At 37.6% G+C, this 19,936-nt stretch overlaps 1 protein-coding gene across 2 annotated transcripts in view; it reads left to right on the forward strand.

Moving 5' to 3' along the window:
• Window positions 1-19,936, forward strand: part of stpg2 (sperm-tail PG-rich repeat containing 2) — a 70,072-nt gene that overhangs the window by 33,505 nt on the left and 16,631 nt on the right. For both annotated transcript variants that reach the window (XM_006789721.3, XM_006789722.3), the window contains exons 11-12: window positions 13,119-13,284; window positions 15,016-15,131. In XM_006789721.3, the coding sequence (XP_006789784.2) occupies window positions 13,119-13,284; window positions 15,016-15,131 (282 nt within the window). The remainder of the gene's footprint in view (window positions 1-13,118; window positions 13,285-15,015; window positions 15,132-19,936) is intronic.

A 19,936-nucleotide genomic window follows, 5' to 3' on the forward strand; every position in this document is an offset into this window, starting at 1 on the left:
GTTACTGTGAACGTGACTCATTTGAAATGCACCCATAAACACATAAATATTACTCCGATATCACCTGGAATGTAGAAACATGTCTAGATAGGTCCATTTGCAAACACAATTTGTAGTGGTTCACACACAGGAGATCAACACACACACGCACAATTAAGTGATTGAATGAGCGCTTAGTGACACTTCTACCCTGAGGCATCAGACAGTAACACTCCCATCATGCTTTGAATATCTTGAGAACATTTCATAAATGTGATAGATAGAAAAGTAAAAAGTGAAGAGGAAACAGGGGGTGGAACGACTCCTGCTGTTGCATTTCGTAGCGATATTGACTGTTTTTTTCAGATGAGAGATTTGACTCCCTTTTTCTTTCTTTTTGTGTTTTCTATACTTGCTCACTCTCTGTTTGCTTGCAGCAATAAACAAAATAAGAAAGGAAATGACCTACGGCTATGTGCTGTTGTGCGAGCTGATTTACCCTCCTCCTTGTGATGTGTGATACCACTTATTTCCTTTCAGATCCGACACAAAGTCAAACCCCGGCTGGCATATATTGAATACCAGTCCTCATGGATACTAATACTTGATGCATACAAAAGCTTTCTGTGCTCTGTGAAGTGTACCCTGTTTGTTTCCCAGGTATCATGTGATTGTTGCTGCTCTGTTTGGATCCACTGGCTAAAATTGATCACTATATGCGAACTCTGCATGCAAATGCTTATTTAGCCACAGCTATGAATGCAGCCTCTGAAAATGTACTGGCTACTGTTAAAGAAACAGGAATCAACAGGTTGCTTGCTCAAACTTTATAGGGATAAATTTGACTTTATAGAAATACATTCTATTAAGATTGAAGTACAAATGTGGGCGGCACAGTGGTCAGCGCTGAATATCTCACAGCAAAAAACTTTGGCAATCAAATCCACATGTAGTTTGCTTGTTCTCCCTGTAGCTATGTTTTTTCTGTCCAGGTAATCTTCCTCTAACAGTCTACAGATATGGATGCATGTTGTGTTTTAAATTCGTTGTAGGTGTGAGTGTAATAGACTGGCAAGCTGTCCAGGGTGTACTCCGCCTCTCACCTGTGACTCTGAATTCGATAGGTGCTTAAGAAAATATATAGATAGAAACTGTCTGTATAATACATAATGAATACTCGTCAGCTATATGTCTATGTTTGGTTAAGGTTTGCAATATAATAAGACTTTCAAAATGAATGTACAGGTTAAAGTATATTGTCCTGTATTTAATACTGCTAGTAAAATAGCCTTTTTCAGCATCACCTCCCTTGAAAATTTTAAAACAAACGATCCTAGGGAGAGAAATCGAATCATACCTCAAACATTGATGGTGAATCATTATAAAGATATATACACTATTTAGGATAGCATTTAAACCAGATACAGTGGGATTCCCACATTTAAAAGTAAAAAGCAATAAAGTGCAACAAAGTGATAACTTGAAATTCCACAAGGGTTTTCATTGGAATGGGGCAAAGACTGATTTGTTAGTGGATCCACAAGTTTTAAGGCTTATTAGGAGCCACAACAAGGTAGCCACATATAATACAACAAGTAGGTATTTTATAGCACTTAAGAGTTATCATGTCAGAAACTGTTTGAACTGTCAGATTGAGTGTTGCCTAGAAATTTATTCAGAAAAAAATAAATATGTTCTTTTGTCTGTTTGACCAAAACAGTAGTGACACTTCACTGACTTGAGCCAGATGTTGGATGAAGATGAGTGGGACTATATGTACTCATGCAGGTCTGATGTTGTGACATGTTTTGAGTGTATGTGTGTATGCGTGTGTGTGTGTGTGTGAGAGAGAGAGCTGCTTTATAAATGCATATAATGACAAAGCTAAAAGTTCTGCTGGTGACTTTTAGAGGTTGGGATTTCCATGACCTCTTACAATATTAATTAACTGTAGTAAACAACTGTCACGGCTGGCGGGGTGAGCCGTGTGGTGTGGAGGAAAAGGAGGATCCAAAATGCAGACAGCCGATATGATGATATGAGTGAGGGTTTAATTTACAGTGTACAAATAACAGAACTGAGGGCAGGACAGAACATAAACCTAAACTGGGTGAGCTAAATAACAAACCGGAGATCATACGAACGGGGTGAGAGGCAGAGAGACGCAGACGAGGAACAAGACACCATGAAACACAGACGAGCCGACAACGAACACAGACCGACACCCACTATATATACACACACACGGTAATCGGGTAATGGCAGACAGGCGGGGACACAGCTGGAACTAATGGACATAACGAGACACAACCCTACAAAGTAAAACAGGAAACACACAGACTGTTTTACATAACAACACGGGGACATGAACAGAGCACCGAGGGAGCCGCAGGTAGGGAAAATAAACACAACCAAACACCAACAACCAATACAAAATCAGAACAAACTAGAAAACTGATAATCATCAACTTAAAGCGCTGGGTCACCGACCCAGGACCATGACAACAACAAAACTTTCACTGCTCTTTGTGGTAAGATTGCTATTAAAGGCAGTGCCTGGGCTTCATTAAAACCAGATTAGATTATTCAGACCATGAATATACACCAAAGATTACACAGCATTTTGGAGAGAGTCTCCCAAGTGAGTATAATGTCCAAAAACAACATATGTTTATGTTCCTGTGATAAAATACTTTAGCACAGGAACGACTTTAGCAGACTTTAGCACCACTTTAACCACAGTTTTTTGTCCTGAGGTCTTGTTTTATCCAGGTAATTTAAGTGTTAAGGGTTTTTCACTTCTCACTGGAGTAAATCGCCATGGTAACTTATGCTGTAATCGTAACCTGCTCCGGGACAATTTATGTTCCAGATTAGAGATCAGCAGGCAGGAAACCATTGCCTACGGACCAATTGATTTTCCATAAAATAGTGTCACTAACCCACTTCCTGGAACACCCATCGGACCTCTGTGCACAGACAGTTGGTGGATCTAAAGTTTTTCATTAGCATCTAGTCTTCATAATTCCCTGATGAGGATCAGTAAGACATACAGATTCTTAGATGGAACTTTATTCATTGGTTTTCTTTTTATCTGTTGACATCAAACAATTTATAACAGTTTTATTTTTCTATAACATAGCATTAATATGTGATCCTAAAACAGGACATCTGCACTGTTGCAGATGACATTTGTCCAGAGAGTGAGCCTATGTTTGAATTCTATTTTTATATTTAATCCTTACTCTCAAAGCCTTAAACAAGAGCTGAGTCTACAGCTGAGAGAATCAAAAACAAAACGGAGGGAATTATATTCTGAATTTTAGGTTAAAATTGCTGGAAAAATTATTTTATTTACAGCATGTGTAGGCACTATATATAGTCTCTGCTGGGGGAATATGTATTATATGTGCAGCTTGTTAAGTCGTATCTCACTAAAGCCACTGAATGAAGTGCAAACTGTGAAGAAAGCCTGACTGTGTTGAACTTTACTTTGTGCTAGAAATGCTGATTTCTTTTGACCATTATCACCACTGGTTGTGACAATAACCAAAATTACTGCCTTTAATTAATGCCTTAAACTAAACTATGTTGTCTTAAGTTGGATCAAGGAACTTTGCTACCTTACCTGACCCTAACAAACTTTAACAGTAGCACTGATACGATATAAAAGGTTGGCAGTTTGGGGAGCTATTATAGATAATGTCATGCTGCAGTTGGAGGTGTCAGATTAGGGAACATTTCTTTGTGTTGCTTGAGAGGGCAAAGGATGCACTCTCATTTAAATCAGTCACATTTTGTCTGTTGCATCAAACATCCTGTACCTCATGTGCCAAAAGCTCTTGGTGTCCAAAATAAAGAGTGATTATCTTCAGGAGAACATACATGTTCTCAGTTAGGCTCCTGTCAGTCCTCACATAAAAGATTAATATTTAGAGCCTATTGACAGATACTTTGACTCATGAAGGTGCCATAGAAGATGCGATAAAGAAAATTACGTTTAGCTGTGGTTAAAATGTGGCTTTTGCTGAACGTCCTCGCCCTCAATGAGAATAAAAATGAAATCCTGGTTTTTAATCTCGCTTGATGCCAGAAATCTCAGTTCACAAATATCACTTCATTCTGTAACCTTCATATAAAGAATCATGTATCATGTCAATTTCTGTATAATTGTTAATCTTTTTCCACCCTGAAATTAGAGTTGCAGATTAAACCTGTCATCAAATAGCCTATTTCAATTAAGACTTTTAGGTAAAGTCAAACCTTTGCTTTCTTTTAAAAACCATGAGAGTGTGATTATCACATCCAGACTGATATTCTTTATTTAGAGTAGGCAAGGCGCTGTTATTACAAATGCAGTTAGGACAAAATGCTGCTGCTAGATTCCTGGCTGGTAAATGGAAACATGAACATATTTAACCACCTGTGGAGTTTAGGATTCATTTTTAAAACCCTTTCTTTCTTCACTTATAAATTCTTACACGGGCTTGTCCCAAAATATCAGTCACAGAAATTACAGTTTTATACCCCTTGTTATATTCTTATTTCAGCTGACTGATAGCTCTTACTAGTTCTAAGCACTAGATTGGCTTCTAGAGAGAATTGATTAAAGCTCTCAGACTCATAGTTTTAATGTTTTAATTATGCCTGTAATTATGTTCTCTTGCTTTTTTTGGTTTTCTCCATTGTTTTATTGATTGTTGTGCAGCACAGGTCTACATGTCTGCTGTGCCGAAATGCTCTATATAAATAAACTTGACAACATTATAGTTCCAAGCTTCGCTGAAACATGTTATTGTAAAATGTCAATATTGGTTAAGAGTAAACAACAGGTACTTGTTGAAGGGTACTTCTTTTAATAGCTACTTGCTTAATGCAAAAATGGCTTTTTCTGATCCCACCTGTCCTCTAATTAAGGCGTGGTAAGCTTAATTTCCCTTGAGTGAGACGGCTACATATTCATTGATTCATAACTGATGAAAATGTAGATGTTTAGTAACACTATAGCACATTGTTGCAAATCTTTTTCAGTGTGCAAAGACAGCGTATTGTGGGTTGTAGAGGGGGTGGGGAGACGTAAAAGATTAGAGATAATGGAGACCACAGAGACAGTAAAAGGAATGCGTCAGAGGCACAGGAATAAATGTGGGAAATGCGGCTGGATGCACGAGCAACAGAGGAAAGACAAAGAAATGAGAGAGAAACACAAGTACGTCTTAAAATGTGTGATAGGGCACAGATGGGGAACTTGTCTGTGTTGCACTTTCAGATTTGATGATGTGTGGATGCTATCTAAGTTATTGCTTGAAGAAAAAAGATCACATACGCTTGGTGGAATTCTTTTTCTGGCGTTTCCCCCCTGCTCTTCCCCTCTTGCTGTGAAGTCCTGGTTATTGTTACCTCCCTGCTGTCTCGCTGTTATAAAACAAGTCAACTGAAAAACAGCCCCTCCTCAGTCTGTGACTCGGAATAAAAGACGTTTTACGAAAGAAGGTGGATAAACACAACATGACTTCTGGCAAATTCATAAAAGTACAACAAGCGTTTGCAGAGGCCACACCCATCATGTGCATTGCTGGTATGGTGTTTGGGCTGTTGTCATTAAATACTCATTTCTGTATCATGTACAGACAAAAAAAAATCATTTGTTTTACATTTTCTTAATTAATTAGCAGATATTTTCCATTGATTTCACATCTTTACACTGTGTTATAAGACATATAACAAACAGATTGTATTTTGATCAGAATCATCAATGTAAACAACCTTTCTTACACTAAAATGCTACTTAAAAGGAAACTGTTTATTTTACCAATTAAATAAGGCAAACAGTTGTCTGTCATCTGCGTGACTTGTTAAAGTTTACCCATTACTGTAACGTGTACTATGCCAAAATATGTTGTCTGGCAAAGAAAATATCGAAGCATCATTTAGAAGCATATTCAGAAACGTAATTAAACGTTTCTCTGGTCAGCTTGCTTTTCTAGGATTAAAAGAAAAGTTTGGTGCCAAGCACCGAAACAACATTTCAGTTTAACATCCACCAGTCTGCCGTCTGCTTTCTGGTGAGGAAAGTCTTTAATAAAGTAGGTAATGATTCCTTTCACGTGTCCACTGTTTCTTTCAAATCAGTTGCTTAGAGTGAGTCAAATAAGAAATATTGTCAGCTAGCAGCATTAATACAAAGCCAGATGTAAAATGCTGCGATTTTGATAAATGAAGCCTTTCAGATGCATCTTTTCTGTCTAGCGTCAGGACGATGCTCTGTCTGTCAAATCTTATTTGTATCGACCTGCTTTTGAAAGTAGCGAGAGATTGGCTCCCATTTGTATTTATTTATTTGAGAATAATGGAATCGTCAGCAGATACCTGCACACCTGTGACACTGCCCAGGATAGAGATCAGTATTTAAACAAATTAAAAACTTATTTTCCACGTGTAGATTGGATTAGGAGAAGTGAGATGTAGCAGGCCTGGTTCTTTAATTTGATCCTGTCTTTGTCTATTAAGAGGACTGCATTTCACTTATGCCGCCAGTTTTCTCAGCTTCAGTTGTTTGTTCTAATCTTTACAGATTTATTTTTGCTTGTATACCATTTATCTTTTGGTTTGACCATCTCTAGATATTTTTCTCCCCTCGCATTATCTTTTTTTCTCTGACGGTTAATCGGTTTCTCGATGTTTCTCTCTCTTTGTCTCACTCTTCGAGTTGATGAAGGAGACGCATGTGTTAAGCAGCGGTGTCCACTCTGTGTATGTGCATGCCTATGTACACGTGTATTTCTCTGTCCAAAGTATGGGCACCAGCTGTGGCCAGCAGCTGTGTGTTTAGTGCCTTTTTTTGAGTGTGTGTGTGTGTGTGTGTGCTGCCATATGCAGGTGTGGGCATGTATCCGTTTTATGCAGCAGCTGTGTGTTTTGTGTGTATTTGGCTATGGACAGCTGTTTAGTAGGAGGTGATGATTTTAGGAGCCAAGTGCACAGTCAACTAGGCAGGCGGCCAGGGGACAGCAGGAAAAGTAAAGCCCAGTAAGGTGTAAGGCCTGGCGTGGGTGTTATACTCAATTGGGCACTTCTGGAACACTGCTGGATCTATCATAGATCATCAAGGCCCCAGCTGTGGGTGTCAGACTTTATACAGGATTATTAACCTGCCCCACTCTATAGATTGGTCTGTGATTGCTGCATAAATCAGTCAGAAGGAGTCACTTAAAGGGAACTTATTATGCTCACATTTTGAGCTTCAGATTTGTATTCTTGGACGCCACTAGAAGAACTTTGTTGGGTTTCACTCAGCCTTGGTGCAGAGCCTCAGTTTATCCTTTGTCTGAAACAAGTTACATCCATTAATTTGCTTCAGCCCTGGGTGGTTGGTGGATTCAAACCCAGGACTTGTAAGCTCTGAGGCAACAATACAGTTCTAACCACTGTACCACCGTTCTGCCCCTGAAGTTACTGAAGCCAATTCCTTCCTCCATTCATAAAAGCATTCTTTTTAATCAATGAGGTGACTATATTTCTTCCAAATTACATTATAAAACACTGTCGGAAGCTGTCTGAAGCCTGAGCTTTGGCCTACAAGGATTACAGGCAATATTTAATATGAGCATCCCTGATTGAACAGTAAATGTGACTGAAAAAAAGAAAAGTGCGTTAGGTCTTGGTTCACTGTGGTTCATCGAGACAGAAATTTAAAACTTCCATACAATTGTTCCTCAGAATCCAGCCAGCTATGGATGTGTACATTTAAGTTTGTTAAAGCAGGAAGTTGAGCACTTTTGCAAAAGAATGAGTGATGGAGACCTAGCTAGCAAAAATCAGCACAAAAGGAAACTCAAGTAAGAAAGAGAAAGGCAAGGCAATAAGATAATAGTAAATATGCAAGGAAAGACAAGGATAAAAATAAATTAAGGAGAAAGCAAGATTACAAGACTACAAAACACAGCAGAAAACTGTAGCTGTCAGCAAATTGTTAGAATAACTGCTGCCCATAAAGTGTGAGTAGGAAGCAAATGGGACCCATATGGTTTCCTTCTGTCATTGCATCTATATTGAAGACCTGTCTAAAACCTCATTAAGGCCTTACGACACCAACCATACCTCCACTACTAAAATCAGACAGATGGTTATCAGGCTCTGTGATGAGACACCAGCTGTGCCTATGACACACTGATAGACAGTGCTTTCTGGGTGTTCTCCTTTCATTTAAATGTCATCACTCCATTTTGTTACACAAAGCAAAACAACACACACAAAAGAAAATAAAACAAATGCTGCTGATTAAACGAAAAAATGGTGCAGTGCTTGTCATATAAACAAATTATATTATTGTGTCTATAGATTTACAATCCATTAATTTATTTTTCTTCTAAATCAACCAGTAACACCCTTTATATAGCAGCTGGGTGAACTACACAATCTCCCACTGTTCTTTCTTTGCTGAAGGAAAATTCTTTGCTAGAATTATTTAGTATTTAGGCCAACAGTACTCTTGTTGGGTGTTGATCACAGCCCCAGATGTCTAAGCACTTTTGAAAAGTAAGTAGAGTGTTGCATGGACTTAACTGTCTTAATTGCCTACACTTGAGAGCAAATTAAACAGAGAATTTAAGGATTCGAAAGTCTTTGCACTGGAAACAGGTAATATTATTCCGAAGACACATGCAGACTGTGTGTGTGTGTGTATGTATGTATATATGTATGTATGTATGTGTGTATGTGTGTGTGTGTGTGTGTGTGTGTGTGTGTGTATGTGTGTATGTATGTGTGTATGTATGTGTATGTATGTGTATGTGTGTATGTATGTGTATATATGTATGTGTATGTGTATATATATGTATGTGTATATATATATGTATATATGTATATATGTATATATATATATATATATATATATATATATATATATATATATATATATATATATATATATATATATATATATATATATATATATATATATATATACGTATATATGTATATATATATATATATATATATACGTATATATGTATATATATATATATATATATATACGTATATATGTATATATATATATATATATATATATATACGTATATATGTATATATATATATATATATACGTATGTATATATATATATATATATATATACGTATGTATATATACACGTATGTATATATACGTATATACACGTATATACATATACATATATATATATACGTATGTATATATATATATATATATATATACGTATGTATATATACACGTATGTATATATACGTATATACACGTATATACATATACACATATACACATATACATACACAAACATCTATCTATCTGCAAGAGAGATGGAGAAAGTCAAAATATATTATATCCAGCATGGAAGTACAGTCTGAAAGTCTGAAAATAGCATTCCACTCTGAAAAGAAGAGTGAAAGGTTTTAAGAGTAATGAGATGATGAAGAATGGGATGTAGTCCTTGCGCTCTCTCTCTCTCACACACACACACGTGCACATGGACAGAGACACACATACACCTCATAAGTTATGCCTGACCATTAGTCAAAGCTGTCACTACGGGTACCGCCAGATCATTAATACAGCCACTGTCAAGTATGCTTGAGTCATTAGTATGAGAGGAGATGGTGCGGAAGAAAGGCTATACTGTAAAAAGATAATATGAAATATCTCACTTTGTGTTTGGATTTAGCCATGGTGAAACTCTTCTGTGAGTGAGGATGCGTGAGAATACTAAAGGATAGTATTCTGGCTGTTCTTGTGGAAATGATACTTTATGTATGTGCATGAAAAAGTAAAAAATAACCAATATTTATACATATACTTGTATATGATGGCTGAAATTGTAAAATTTTGAATAAAATAGTTAGAAATAACCGTAATAAACATAAATAATAATAAAAATCATAATTTTTCTTGATCAAGGTAACAGTTCTGAGAGGTGTGCTCCAAACATTTTTCATGAATAAACCGAATGCTCCACAGAGACCCTCACTATAATGTGAAATTGTGCAGCAGCCCTCTTGAGAAGAGATTTTTTTTCTTCAAATAGCACCAGCCTCTTGACACAGCAATGTGAGGTCTAGCAACTGATGTGGAGAAGCACACATATTCAGTTTTTGTAGTTATTTTCTAATCCTTCAGTGAGAGCATGCATTAGAAAAACACCATTACTTAATTAATATCTTATTAATACTTATAGTTATATTTTGTTAATTTCTGATAGACTTGCATTATAAAAATACCAACATAAAAATATCTAATTTATGTTGTTCTGTACCATTGGCTCTGACAAACATGTATCTAGCATCTACTGTATATATTCACTCAGTCACTTTCAGACAGACAAGGGCAATGTGACAGAATCATTAAGAAAAGTGTGTGTGTGTGTGTGTGTGTGTGTGTGTGTGTGTGTGTGTGTGTGTGTGTGTGTGTGTGTGTGTGTGTGTGTGTGTGTGTGTGTGTGTGTGTGTGTGTGTGTGTGTGTGTGTGTGTGTGTGTGTGTGTGTGGAATGCAAGTATTGAGCTGTCTAAATGTCAAGGGTGTGTAATTAAAGTCAACCTGAGTGCTGTCAATAGTTGATGACTACTACTGGGAACATGGTTTGTTCCATATTCCGGTATAATTATAGACCATAGGGCTCTGCAGATGTGCCTACAGGTGTCAGTTGTATTAAATCAACCATGACACCAACCAAACCAGCCAAACTACAGGAGACCGTGTCACTGTTTTCTTCACCTTCTTTCAATTTCAATTTTACATTTACATAGAAATGTTTTTTTTTTCTATGTGCATCTTCAAATTGAATGTTTCCATGTTTTGTGTACGGTTATATTGTCGTACACATGTTGTGCTTGCCACCTTGTCCCCCTGCTGTGTCTATAATGAAAAGCTAAATGGCCGCAGTTAAAAGTGATTAAAGATGGACGGCTACCTAGGAGGAGAGGGAGAATGCAGCAGTTGGGAAATGACAGCGTGAGGTAAATGACAGCCTTCCTATGTTTAGGATAAGTGGATCGTGCCGCTATATTCAGCCTTCAGCATCAATTATTCAGAGACCCACTGACAAATCCCCAGTAACTGAGGTTCCTCTGCAGCAGTCGAAGTGCGAGTTTCACCCACGATTCACCCATTCTCCATTTCAGATTTAAAATTCTATCACTGGTATCACCAAGGGTACCTCTGTGAATTGCTCTGTATTAATATTTATTATAAAGACTAAGGTTATAATAATCTGATATGTAGTCTATGTGCAAGAAATTGCTTGTGACATGTTGGAGATGCCATCTGTTTTTGACATTGTTTTTTGTAGGAGTGTAGTATCTACAGACTTTCAGTGTATGTGCACATTTAAGTTGATTTGGTTGGTACAACAGATAGATTCATGTCCTGGTTAAAGACACTTGTAGTCACAGTTTTGAAGATAGATGTGATCACATATGAGGCCCACATATGAGCACACATACATACATACAATGCTCTGTCATCACAGTTAACTATTACTAGTTGGCTTTGTTGTCAGCTGCCAGTTTAACATTAGTTTAACTCCTCCTGTTGGTGCTAGCAGTGCTCCTTTTGGTGAGCAGATTGCCTGGGGTGTGCTAATTTAACTAATTTAATTTCTCAGGGGTGCAGCTTGTTTTGCACAACAAAGTTCCTGAAAGGTATCCCGGAGCTAACGTTTGATGAGAAAGTTCTTTAAAGCTGTGCAATTCCTAATACACTCAGAGGTGACAAGGGTAAAAAAAAGACACAACTGTCCCTGTTTTCAGATATCCGAGTTCACCTTGACATGGAGCCAACCCCTGTCTATTTGCATCACTGTGCACAGCTATGAATTATATTTGGATCTGAACAATGCGGAAAATACCGGCTTGCTTAATCCACCACCTGTGGAGCCGTCAATGTCAGCGTCTTATCTAGTCTTGTCTGGCAACCATGGTGTGGGTTGCCCTCGCAGCTCTTCTGTCTAACCTCTGCAAATTTTCTACAAATTTTCTAATTTTCTCCTTCTCAGCTGGACCAAATTTACTGGCTCAGGCAGGTACTGCCCCTGCCGCGAACTCTGTCACCATGAACTCCAAACATATCGGGGCATCTTAGCCTGCCTGGTTGATTGGGCTGCAGAAAGCAGTTGGCAATTTAGCTGCTGGTCATTCTGTCACACATTCAAACTCTGAGTTTCTCTCTAAACTTTTTTTTTTTCCACAAAAAAGCGTGCGAACTCTGAATCAGCAGATCTCATTTTTCAGGCTCGAAATATTCTCAGTTTCCAGCTGTGCATGTCTGTCAGAGCACAGGGTGGCTTTGCTGAATTTCACTTTGTACGCCAACTCCATTTTCACACCGTTTTACAATTACGGGACATGATGGCATTTATGATTGCCATTGTACCATTCAGGCTTTTAAAGATGTTGTCTGTGTGCATCACGTCACTTCCGAAGTAAACTTGCGATAACCGTTAGGTACTTGAAGAGAGACTGAGTTGCGTGCTACACTAGGACCCCTCAACAGGGTGGGTGCCTTTTCCCAAGGTGATGTCCTCAGACACCTCCCTGGGGGGGAATATGTGCGGTCACACAGGTATCGCAGTTCAAACTGCACATTATCCGCCTAAAAACCAGTAGCCATATTAAACATAACTGTAAATCTTAAGCAGATATTTCATTCTTCACAAACATGTGTTGACAAATTTGACCAAAATGACGAACACTACAACTGAAGACACTGTGTATGCGTTTATCATTATTGGTGCATTTTTCTTTTAGTTCACAATATTGTTTGAGTTTGTTAAATTGTTCAGTTTTTTAAATTCTAGTTTGCATTTTGACATCAATTAACTAAAGTAGTTTTTCACTGCTTGTTTTATTTCTAGATAAAAACAATAGCCCTGATGAAGATGATTTGACACTGTTTGGATTACCTTGCATTTGCACGCCAATATTCATGCATACATGAGTGACACTATAATAAATGGAACCATGTGAGTGTGTTCTAATAACAGATGGCTGCAGCTGTGAAATGTTAAACGTGGAAACTGCACATTTGTGCATTTCATTTTGTTGTATAAATGTTAGTGTCAGTTTTTTCTAATATATCATTACTCTCCTATGCTCTGCTTTTCTCTTCTCGTAGGATTCCCCTGCACCCAGCAGATACAATGTGAATCAGACATTTGAGAAGGTTAATGGCCACTCTTACTTAGAACCCCGAAGTGAAGACGCTAAGAAACGGCAAAGCTGCTTCCTGTCTGCTGCACCGAGAAATGATTTCTTCCTAGACAGTAACTCCAGTGTGCCAGGTGTAGCACTCGATTTTTTGTTTGGTCTGTCAATCAAAATAATGCATTTCCCTGCCCTATACCATAACCCTTACTTCCACAGCTGAATGCCTAACTGAATACCTAAACACTAAACAAAGCGTTAAACCCAATTTCAAGTGTTAGCTTTGTTGCGTCCAGCATTTTGGTCTTCTATGTTGTTGGGCTCCACAGGTTCAGTGGGCCCCCTCAAAATAAATTATTATAAAGACCCACAAGGACATTATGTAAAGAGAAACGGCTCTGTCTATGTGTGGGTCGGTCCTTCCTTTCTTTTCAGTGCTAAATATTCACAAACTGTACTGTGCCTCCCTTTGCTATCATACAGTCCAATTAGTTTCATCTCTATGGGCCTCAAACCTAATATTTACCTGAGTTACACCCCCATTGAAAAATGTTGTTAGAAAATTGATAGATTCATGACTGACTTGGATAATTTATGACTAGCCCCCTTTCACCAAGGGACTCAACCCAGGAGAAACCTCAAACCGTTTAACCAAAATCCAATTTGCATATAAATAGATTTGAACTGTTTGCAGAATTGTTTCTGCTTAGAACGCAAACACGCACACACTTATACATCTCCACCCTGAAGCACTTATGTGGACACGCGTATATGGACACTTAACGTGAACTTAGAGACGCACAATAAGCACACTGATATGCGCATGCTTTTTTTCCCCCATAGTTGAATTTGCGTTTATGAATAGGTCTATAATATATGGAACATTATATTACTTATCATGCTGGGTCTAACGTGATCATATTTCTGATAATGGTAGGACCGAGCGTTTAGCTATTCATTATTTCTGAGCAAAAATTAATGACTGTGGTGCTCATAATGATCTGTGACATTAGCTGTTGCTTAAGGTGTTTTTAACCATGTGTGTAGTCATAAGTTGATTGCATTTAGCCACGGGGGCTGAATAGCACCTACTGTTGTCTTACTTTAAAGCTGTTAGACCAATGATGAATTCTTTATATATTTTATGTCCCCTTATCACAATTCTAAATGCAGTGAATATAATATCTATAGAAATATAGATTTGTACTAACAATTTAAGATTATGATGGGATTTTTTTTTGGCTCAGATCTTATGATTGCTTAGCCTGAAGGTGATAGTATGTGGCCAGGTTATTATAGTTAACTAAAACTAAATGAAAAACTAAAGGTGAAAAAAGATTTTAGTTAACTAAAATTACATTTAAATCTAGACTTTTAGAAAGAATTGAAACTAACTGAAATGAGTTTTTGAACTTGGAACACTAATGAAAATAAAATAAACATATTGTATTTGTTAGTTTGGTAAAAATGTTATCCCAATTTGCCTTATGAGGCTTTCATAGAAATATTTATTGAGACTTTGGATTTCCACAAGACTGTGAGTGAGCTGTTTTGAAAAAGTTCTGTGTTTTTATTGTAATACTTGTAGTGATTTTGCTAAATGTTACCTCTGACACATGCCTGCCATACAATAATAATTAATAAAGATTAGAACTAAGACGAAAACTAATAGAAACTAGACTAAAAATAAACATTTTCAAAAAATGAAAAGCAAACTAACTATAAGTACAATCAAATTAAAACCAAAACGTAAAAAATAAATAAAAATAAAAACTAATCAGGAAATACAAAACTATATTAAGTCCGGTAAGGTAAAAAGAGTGTTCTTTGTATTTTTACTGGCTTTTAAGTGTGTTTCTGTTCATCAGGCCCCGGCCAGTACAACCCAAGTGTAAAATCTGCTCCAAAGTTGGCACTGATGTCCTCCAAAGAAGATCGATTCAAAGTTCCCAAGAACATCAGCCCAGGACCTGACACTTATTGGGTAACAGTACAAAAAGATCTATTAATGTCAGCCTTGTAAAACATCCTCACTTTGTACCATACTCCCAGTGCGCTTGACTGAACTAAAGTACATTTATGTCCACAATTTGATGCAGTTTGTATAGTTTTGCCTCTGTATACCCCCACAGTGGATTTACAATCAAACAATTATATGACTGACGTTCAAGGGTTTAACAAAGTTACATTACAGACATTTTATACACATTATACATTTTATGAATTCATGAAGGCATCTCTTGATTGTAGACTTTGACAGTGATACTCTTACCTCCTTAAGAGTGTTCTTGACTTGTTCCGGGTGTTGTAAGGTTGTTTTTCTTAACCCCGGAAATAACTCTGTCTTCATACACTTTATTTGTGTGGTATTTTGGGTCTTTTGATGTTGCTGAGCTGCTAGGTGCACTCCTTTTGTACCAGACTGGTGATTTAGCCACGACTAAAGATTTTGCTCTCTCTGATAGGTTTATTTTGGTTTTTCAGCCTAACAATGGCATCTCTCACTAGTATGTCTTTGAAATACAAATTCCACAGTTGAATCAATTTCAAATATTCTATCTGCTTCATTTGTCATGAAATCACAAGTTAACCAGGCTCACCTGGCTGTGAAAAATAACGTTAAATAAAGTTAAAATAACTTTAAGCATCTGAAAATGGGGGACTGTGTTAAATAATGTCTAAAGTCCTAAACAGTAAATGCTACATTTTTGAATTAAAGCTAAATCACATATTGAAATCCACTATAGTTTTGTACTGAAGCAACCAAACAAAAACTGCTTCTTTTTTCTGACACATTACAGACCTAAGTTTAAGTGTGCAGATGCACGCTAAGTTTTTAGCATATATGGACACAGAGGTTGCTCTTTGTGTGTGTCGTGTACACCTGAGATGTAATACCCAGAACGTCTGACACTACTTGAGTTGTAATCCCCGCAGAATCTATCACATTTCTCCCAGTGACCTTGAGCTGTGCGGAAGAAATTGATTGCTTAATAGAAAAAAGAAAAAGAAATCCAAACTTCAATATCTTTCCTGGGCTGATGTGCTTTTCTGCACAGGGCAGGTTTTCAGTTTGTGGGAGACTTTATTCTTAAATGACCTACCTGGTTGAATTAAACTGGGTAAAAATAGATGCCTTTTATTAAGTGTAATGTCGTTTAATGCAGCCACCACAGAGGACTGACAGAGACAAATGCGCTTCTTGACTGAAGCATAATGCAGCTGTAATGAAACTTAACCAGAGCATAATCTTTCTCTGCTTTGTTTTAGTGCATTTTAATAGAGATTACAGCTTCGGGTTTCCACTGATGGTGAATGTGTGTGAGTGAGAAGAAAGTGCTAATGTTGTTTCCAGTCCCCGCTGATTTTGAATGGCGAACATCAAAGACAAAACCCGAGGTTTGATTCAAATCTCACTACACAGTTCATCATCATGTTCATGTCCATGGGTGCGATGTTATCACAGAGCTCTTTTTTTTCTCCGTCTGCCTGTGTCCCAGTCTGCTTGCTGCCTCTGTGTAGTTTTATCTCTCAGCTTTCTACTGTCTTCTCTTCTGTAGTCTACAGTCTGTGTCTCTTCTCTCCCTGCTTTACCTGTTTTCTAGTTTTACCTGAATCTGTAATATGAAGACTTTTTCTCCAGAAGCTTTGCCCTTCAAAAGCATATAGGAAATTTGCCTCAAAAGGTGTTTTGAGACACTGACACAGACACAATTTTAGTTCAATTAACACCATCAAATTTTAGCACATTAGTAAAATGTGATAAATGTATCAGCACAGTAGTGGTGAGATGTCTCAGATAATTAAAGCAGCATTGCAGGCCTAATTGAATATGACCGGCACTGGTGAATTTATCCACCTGACTGATAATGCCAATCAGGCAGCAAAACACAAATTAAAAGTAACTGGTAAATGCACACTGTGTAATGTGCCAGAAGAGCAGAAACGGCAATAGCAAGGGGACGACTTGTTCCAAGTAAACAATGGATAACAAAGCGAGTGTAAACTTCAAAAGAATATACTTTGCACATGCTTGATGAAAAACGGCGATCATTCCATGTTTGTCAGACCTCAGGGTAGTTTTTGATAAGGTGGTTGCATTTGATAAACAATACTTGTTGTAGTCATACCTTTAGTTTGTTTATGATATAACACCACAGGGCTCAGTCAGGGTTCAGCACAGAGAGATAACCAATAGAAGCTCAACTCTATTTATGTATTCTAATATATCAGATGTATCTCTAGAGTCTTCAGTCTGTTTTTCCTTTGTCTCCAGCATAATTAGAGTTTCTCCCCTCCTCTGTGCAGTTTACATCACAAGTTCAGCAAAGTGTCTTTTTGTAAGTCAGTCTTGGCATGTGAGAATCTGTTTCCTCACAGGATTTCTAAACATGCATGTTTTCCCATAAGACTTTATACAAAGGTTTGATATGCATTAATGTGCTTTTTTTTAAAAAATATATTTTTTGCATGAAGAATTAGGTCAGCGTCAGAAGCCTTGATAATAGACCAGTCATATTAGGGTTAAAATAGGATGGCAACCTCATTATGACTAGGTCTTGGTTTTTTTGTTTTTTGTTTTTTTTTTACATTTGACAACCGATTACAAGTAATTGTGGTGGCCGCTTTTGACTGCAAGGAAATTGCACTGGCTGCCTGGTAGAAGGTGGCCAGTCTCCAAACAATTTTAGCCCAATTCAAATTGACTTCGGTTGCTCTCAGATGGGCAAAAGTTGTTAAATAATTGCCTTTTATTTTCAGTCTGAATGTTCAAACTGAATCAGTCTGCCCTGATGAGTGCAACTTGTTGGCGATGCATTTCTTTGCAGTAGAGCAGGGGTGTCCAAACTCCGGCCCGCGGGCCAACTGCGGCCCGCGATCCATTTTTAATTGGCCCGCAAGTAATTTTATAAATAGAATCGAATATGGCCCGCACTTCAACTTTTGCTTGAGTGTATTGCACTTCTTAGTTTTGACACCAGGGGGAGCTACTGTCGATCGAGGCAGTTGCTCCACCAAAAAGGACAATCACAGAAGAAATTTAGCCCAAGTTAGTTACTAAACATGGCAGAACCAAAGAAGCGAAAGGTAGAAAGTGAATGCAGAAAATTTCAGACATGGTGGGAGAGTGAATATTTCTTCAAAGAATTCAAGGGGAAGTGTGTCTGTTTGATCTGCACTGAAATTATGGCAGTTATGAAAGAGTATAATGTACGACGTCATTATGAAACCAAACATCAGGCCTATGCATCCTACACTGGTGCTGAGCGAGAGCAGAAATTAAAGCAAAGGGAATTTGTCCAGGAAAAGGCTACAATAGCCAGCTATGATGTCGCCCAACTCATCGCAAGACAAGCCTTTTTCAGATGGAGACCTCATAAAACACGGTCTCGTTAAAGTCACCGAAATAATGCGCCCGTCAACAACGTCAGCATGTCCAGAAATCCAGTTGTTGAAGACTTGTCAGCCAACATTAAACTGAAACTGTCTGATAAAGCTGTGCTTTTGATCTATACTCCATCGCATGCGATGAGAGCACTGATGCCACAGACACCGCACAGCTGCTATTTTTTTGCGGGGAGTGGACGAGAGCACGAGCGCTTTAGGTGAGTAAAAAATATATTCCACAGTACCCGTGTGTTAATGTGCACGTACACATGCTTCAAATATCAATAATGCGCATCAATTCTGTCACTACCCTGCTTTTGCACACCACTTTCTTATATGCGCTTTTCTTGTTAACACACAGAGTACACACCGCTGTGCACAGCCCACGTACACGCAAAGTCAGCTGATCTCATCTGATGCAGATTTGCTCCTTGATCAAGTGACATTTGTCTGGATTTTTGGCACGAGTGGCGATCAGCACCGCGGATGGATGTCCCGATTTACATACCCAGCGCAGCTGATACTCACCAGAATAATTTACTAAAATTATGCACTCCTGTTATTAAGTCCAGTTCAGTCTGTTAATGTTGATAACCGTTTCAAACGAACGTTCATAGGTGTGTTGCTAAGCCTAATAGCTTAAATAACAAACTTGAAATGTGCCCGTCCCATTTTCCCCTTTATTGTTTTTTCTCTGTGCTGTAAATCTTCTGTCTAAGAAGAAATCTGAGGCTGCTGTTCTGAGAATGAGCTACCAAAGCTTTTTCTGAATAAATCAATAAAGATCCATTTATGGAAAGCTCAGATGAAGGCAGTTTTGTCTTTAATTATATTCAACAATATAACATATTCGACCACTTGTAAGTGATTTTTCTAACTTTAATACACTAAAGTTAAGGTTATATACCTAATTTCTAGTAAGTGGCCCAGCCCCTCCTATATTTTTATGTATGTGGCCCTCAGTGAAAAAAGTTTGGACACCCCTGCAGTAGAGTATTGACTGCTAATTAGTGTGAATGCTTGTAAAAGCATTCACAGTATTGTTCTTCTAATCTTTATTAGTGTGAATGCTTGTAAAAGCATTCACAGTATTGTTCTTCTGTTTCTTTATTATTATTTCATGTTCCGTACGTTTTTTGGCATCTAACTCCTTCAAAACCGTTCAACTTAGAAAAACCATTCAAACACCATTAGATTTCTCTTCTTTTGGACAAGTGTGCTTGTATTTTTCTTATTTTAAACATTTATATTTTTAATTTTATTCAACTTTTTTCAACAAAAATTTCCCATGTATTTCAATGGGGAGACCCTTCAAATCCTCATTCAACTTACTCATTTTTAAACTCTTACTACTTCCACACACATTGACATAGCGCCACCATTCAAACTTTAAAATGAAGA

This window comes from Neolamprologus brichardi, chromosome 12 (assembly GCF_056152115.1).
Source record: "Neolamprologus brichardi isolate AB-2024 chromosome 12, ASM5615211v1, whole genome shotgun sequence".
NCBI classification, from domain to species: Eukaryota; Metazoa; Chordata; class Actinopteri; order Cichliformes; family Cichlidae; genus Neolamprologus; species Neolamprologus brichardi.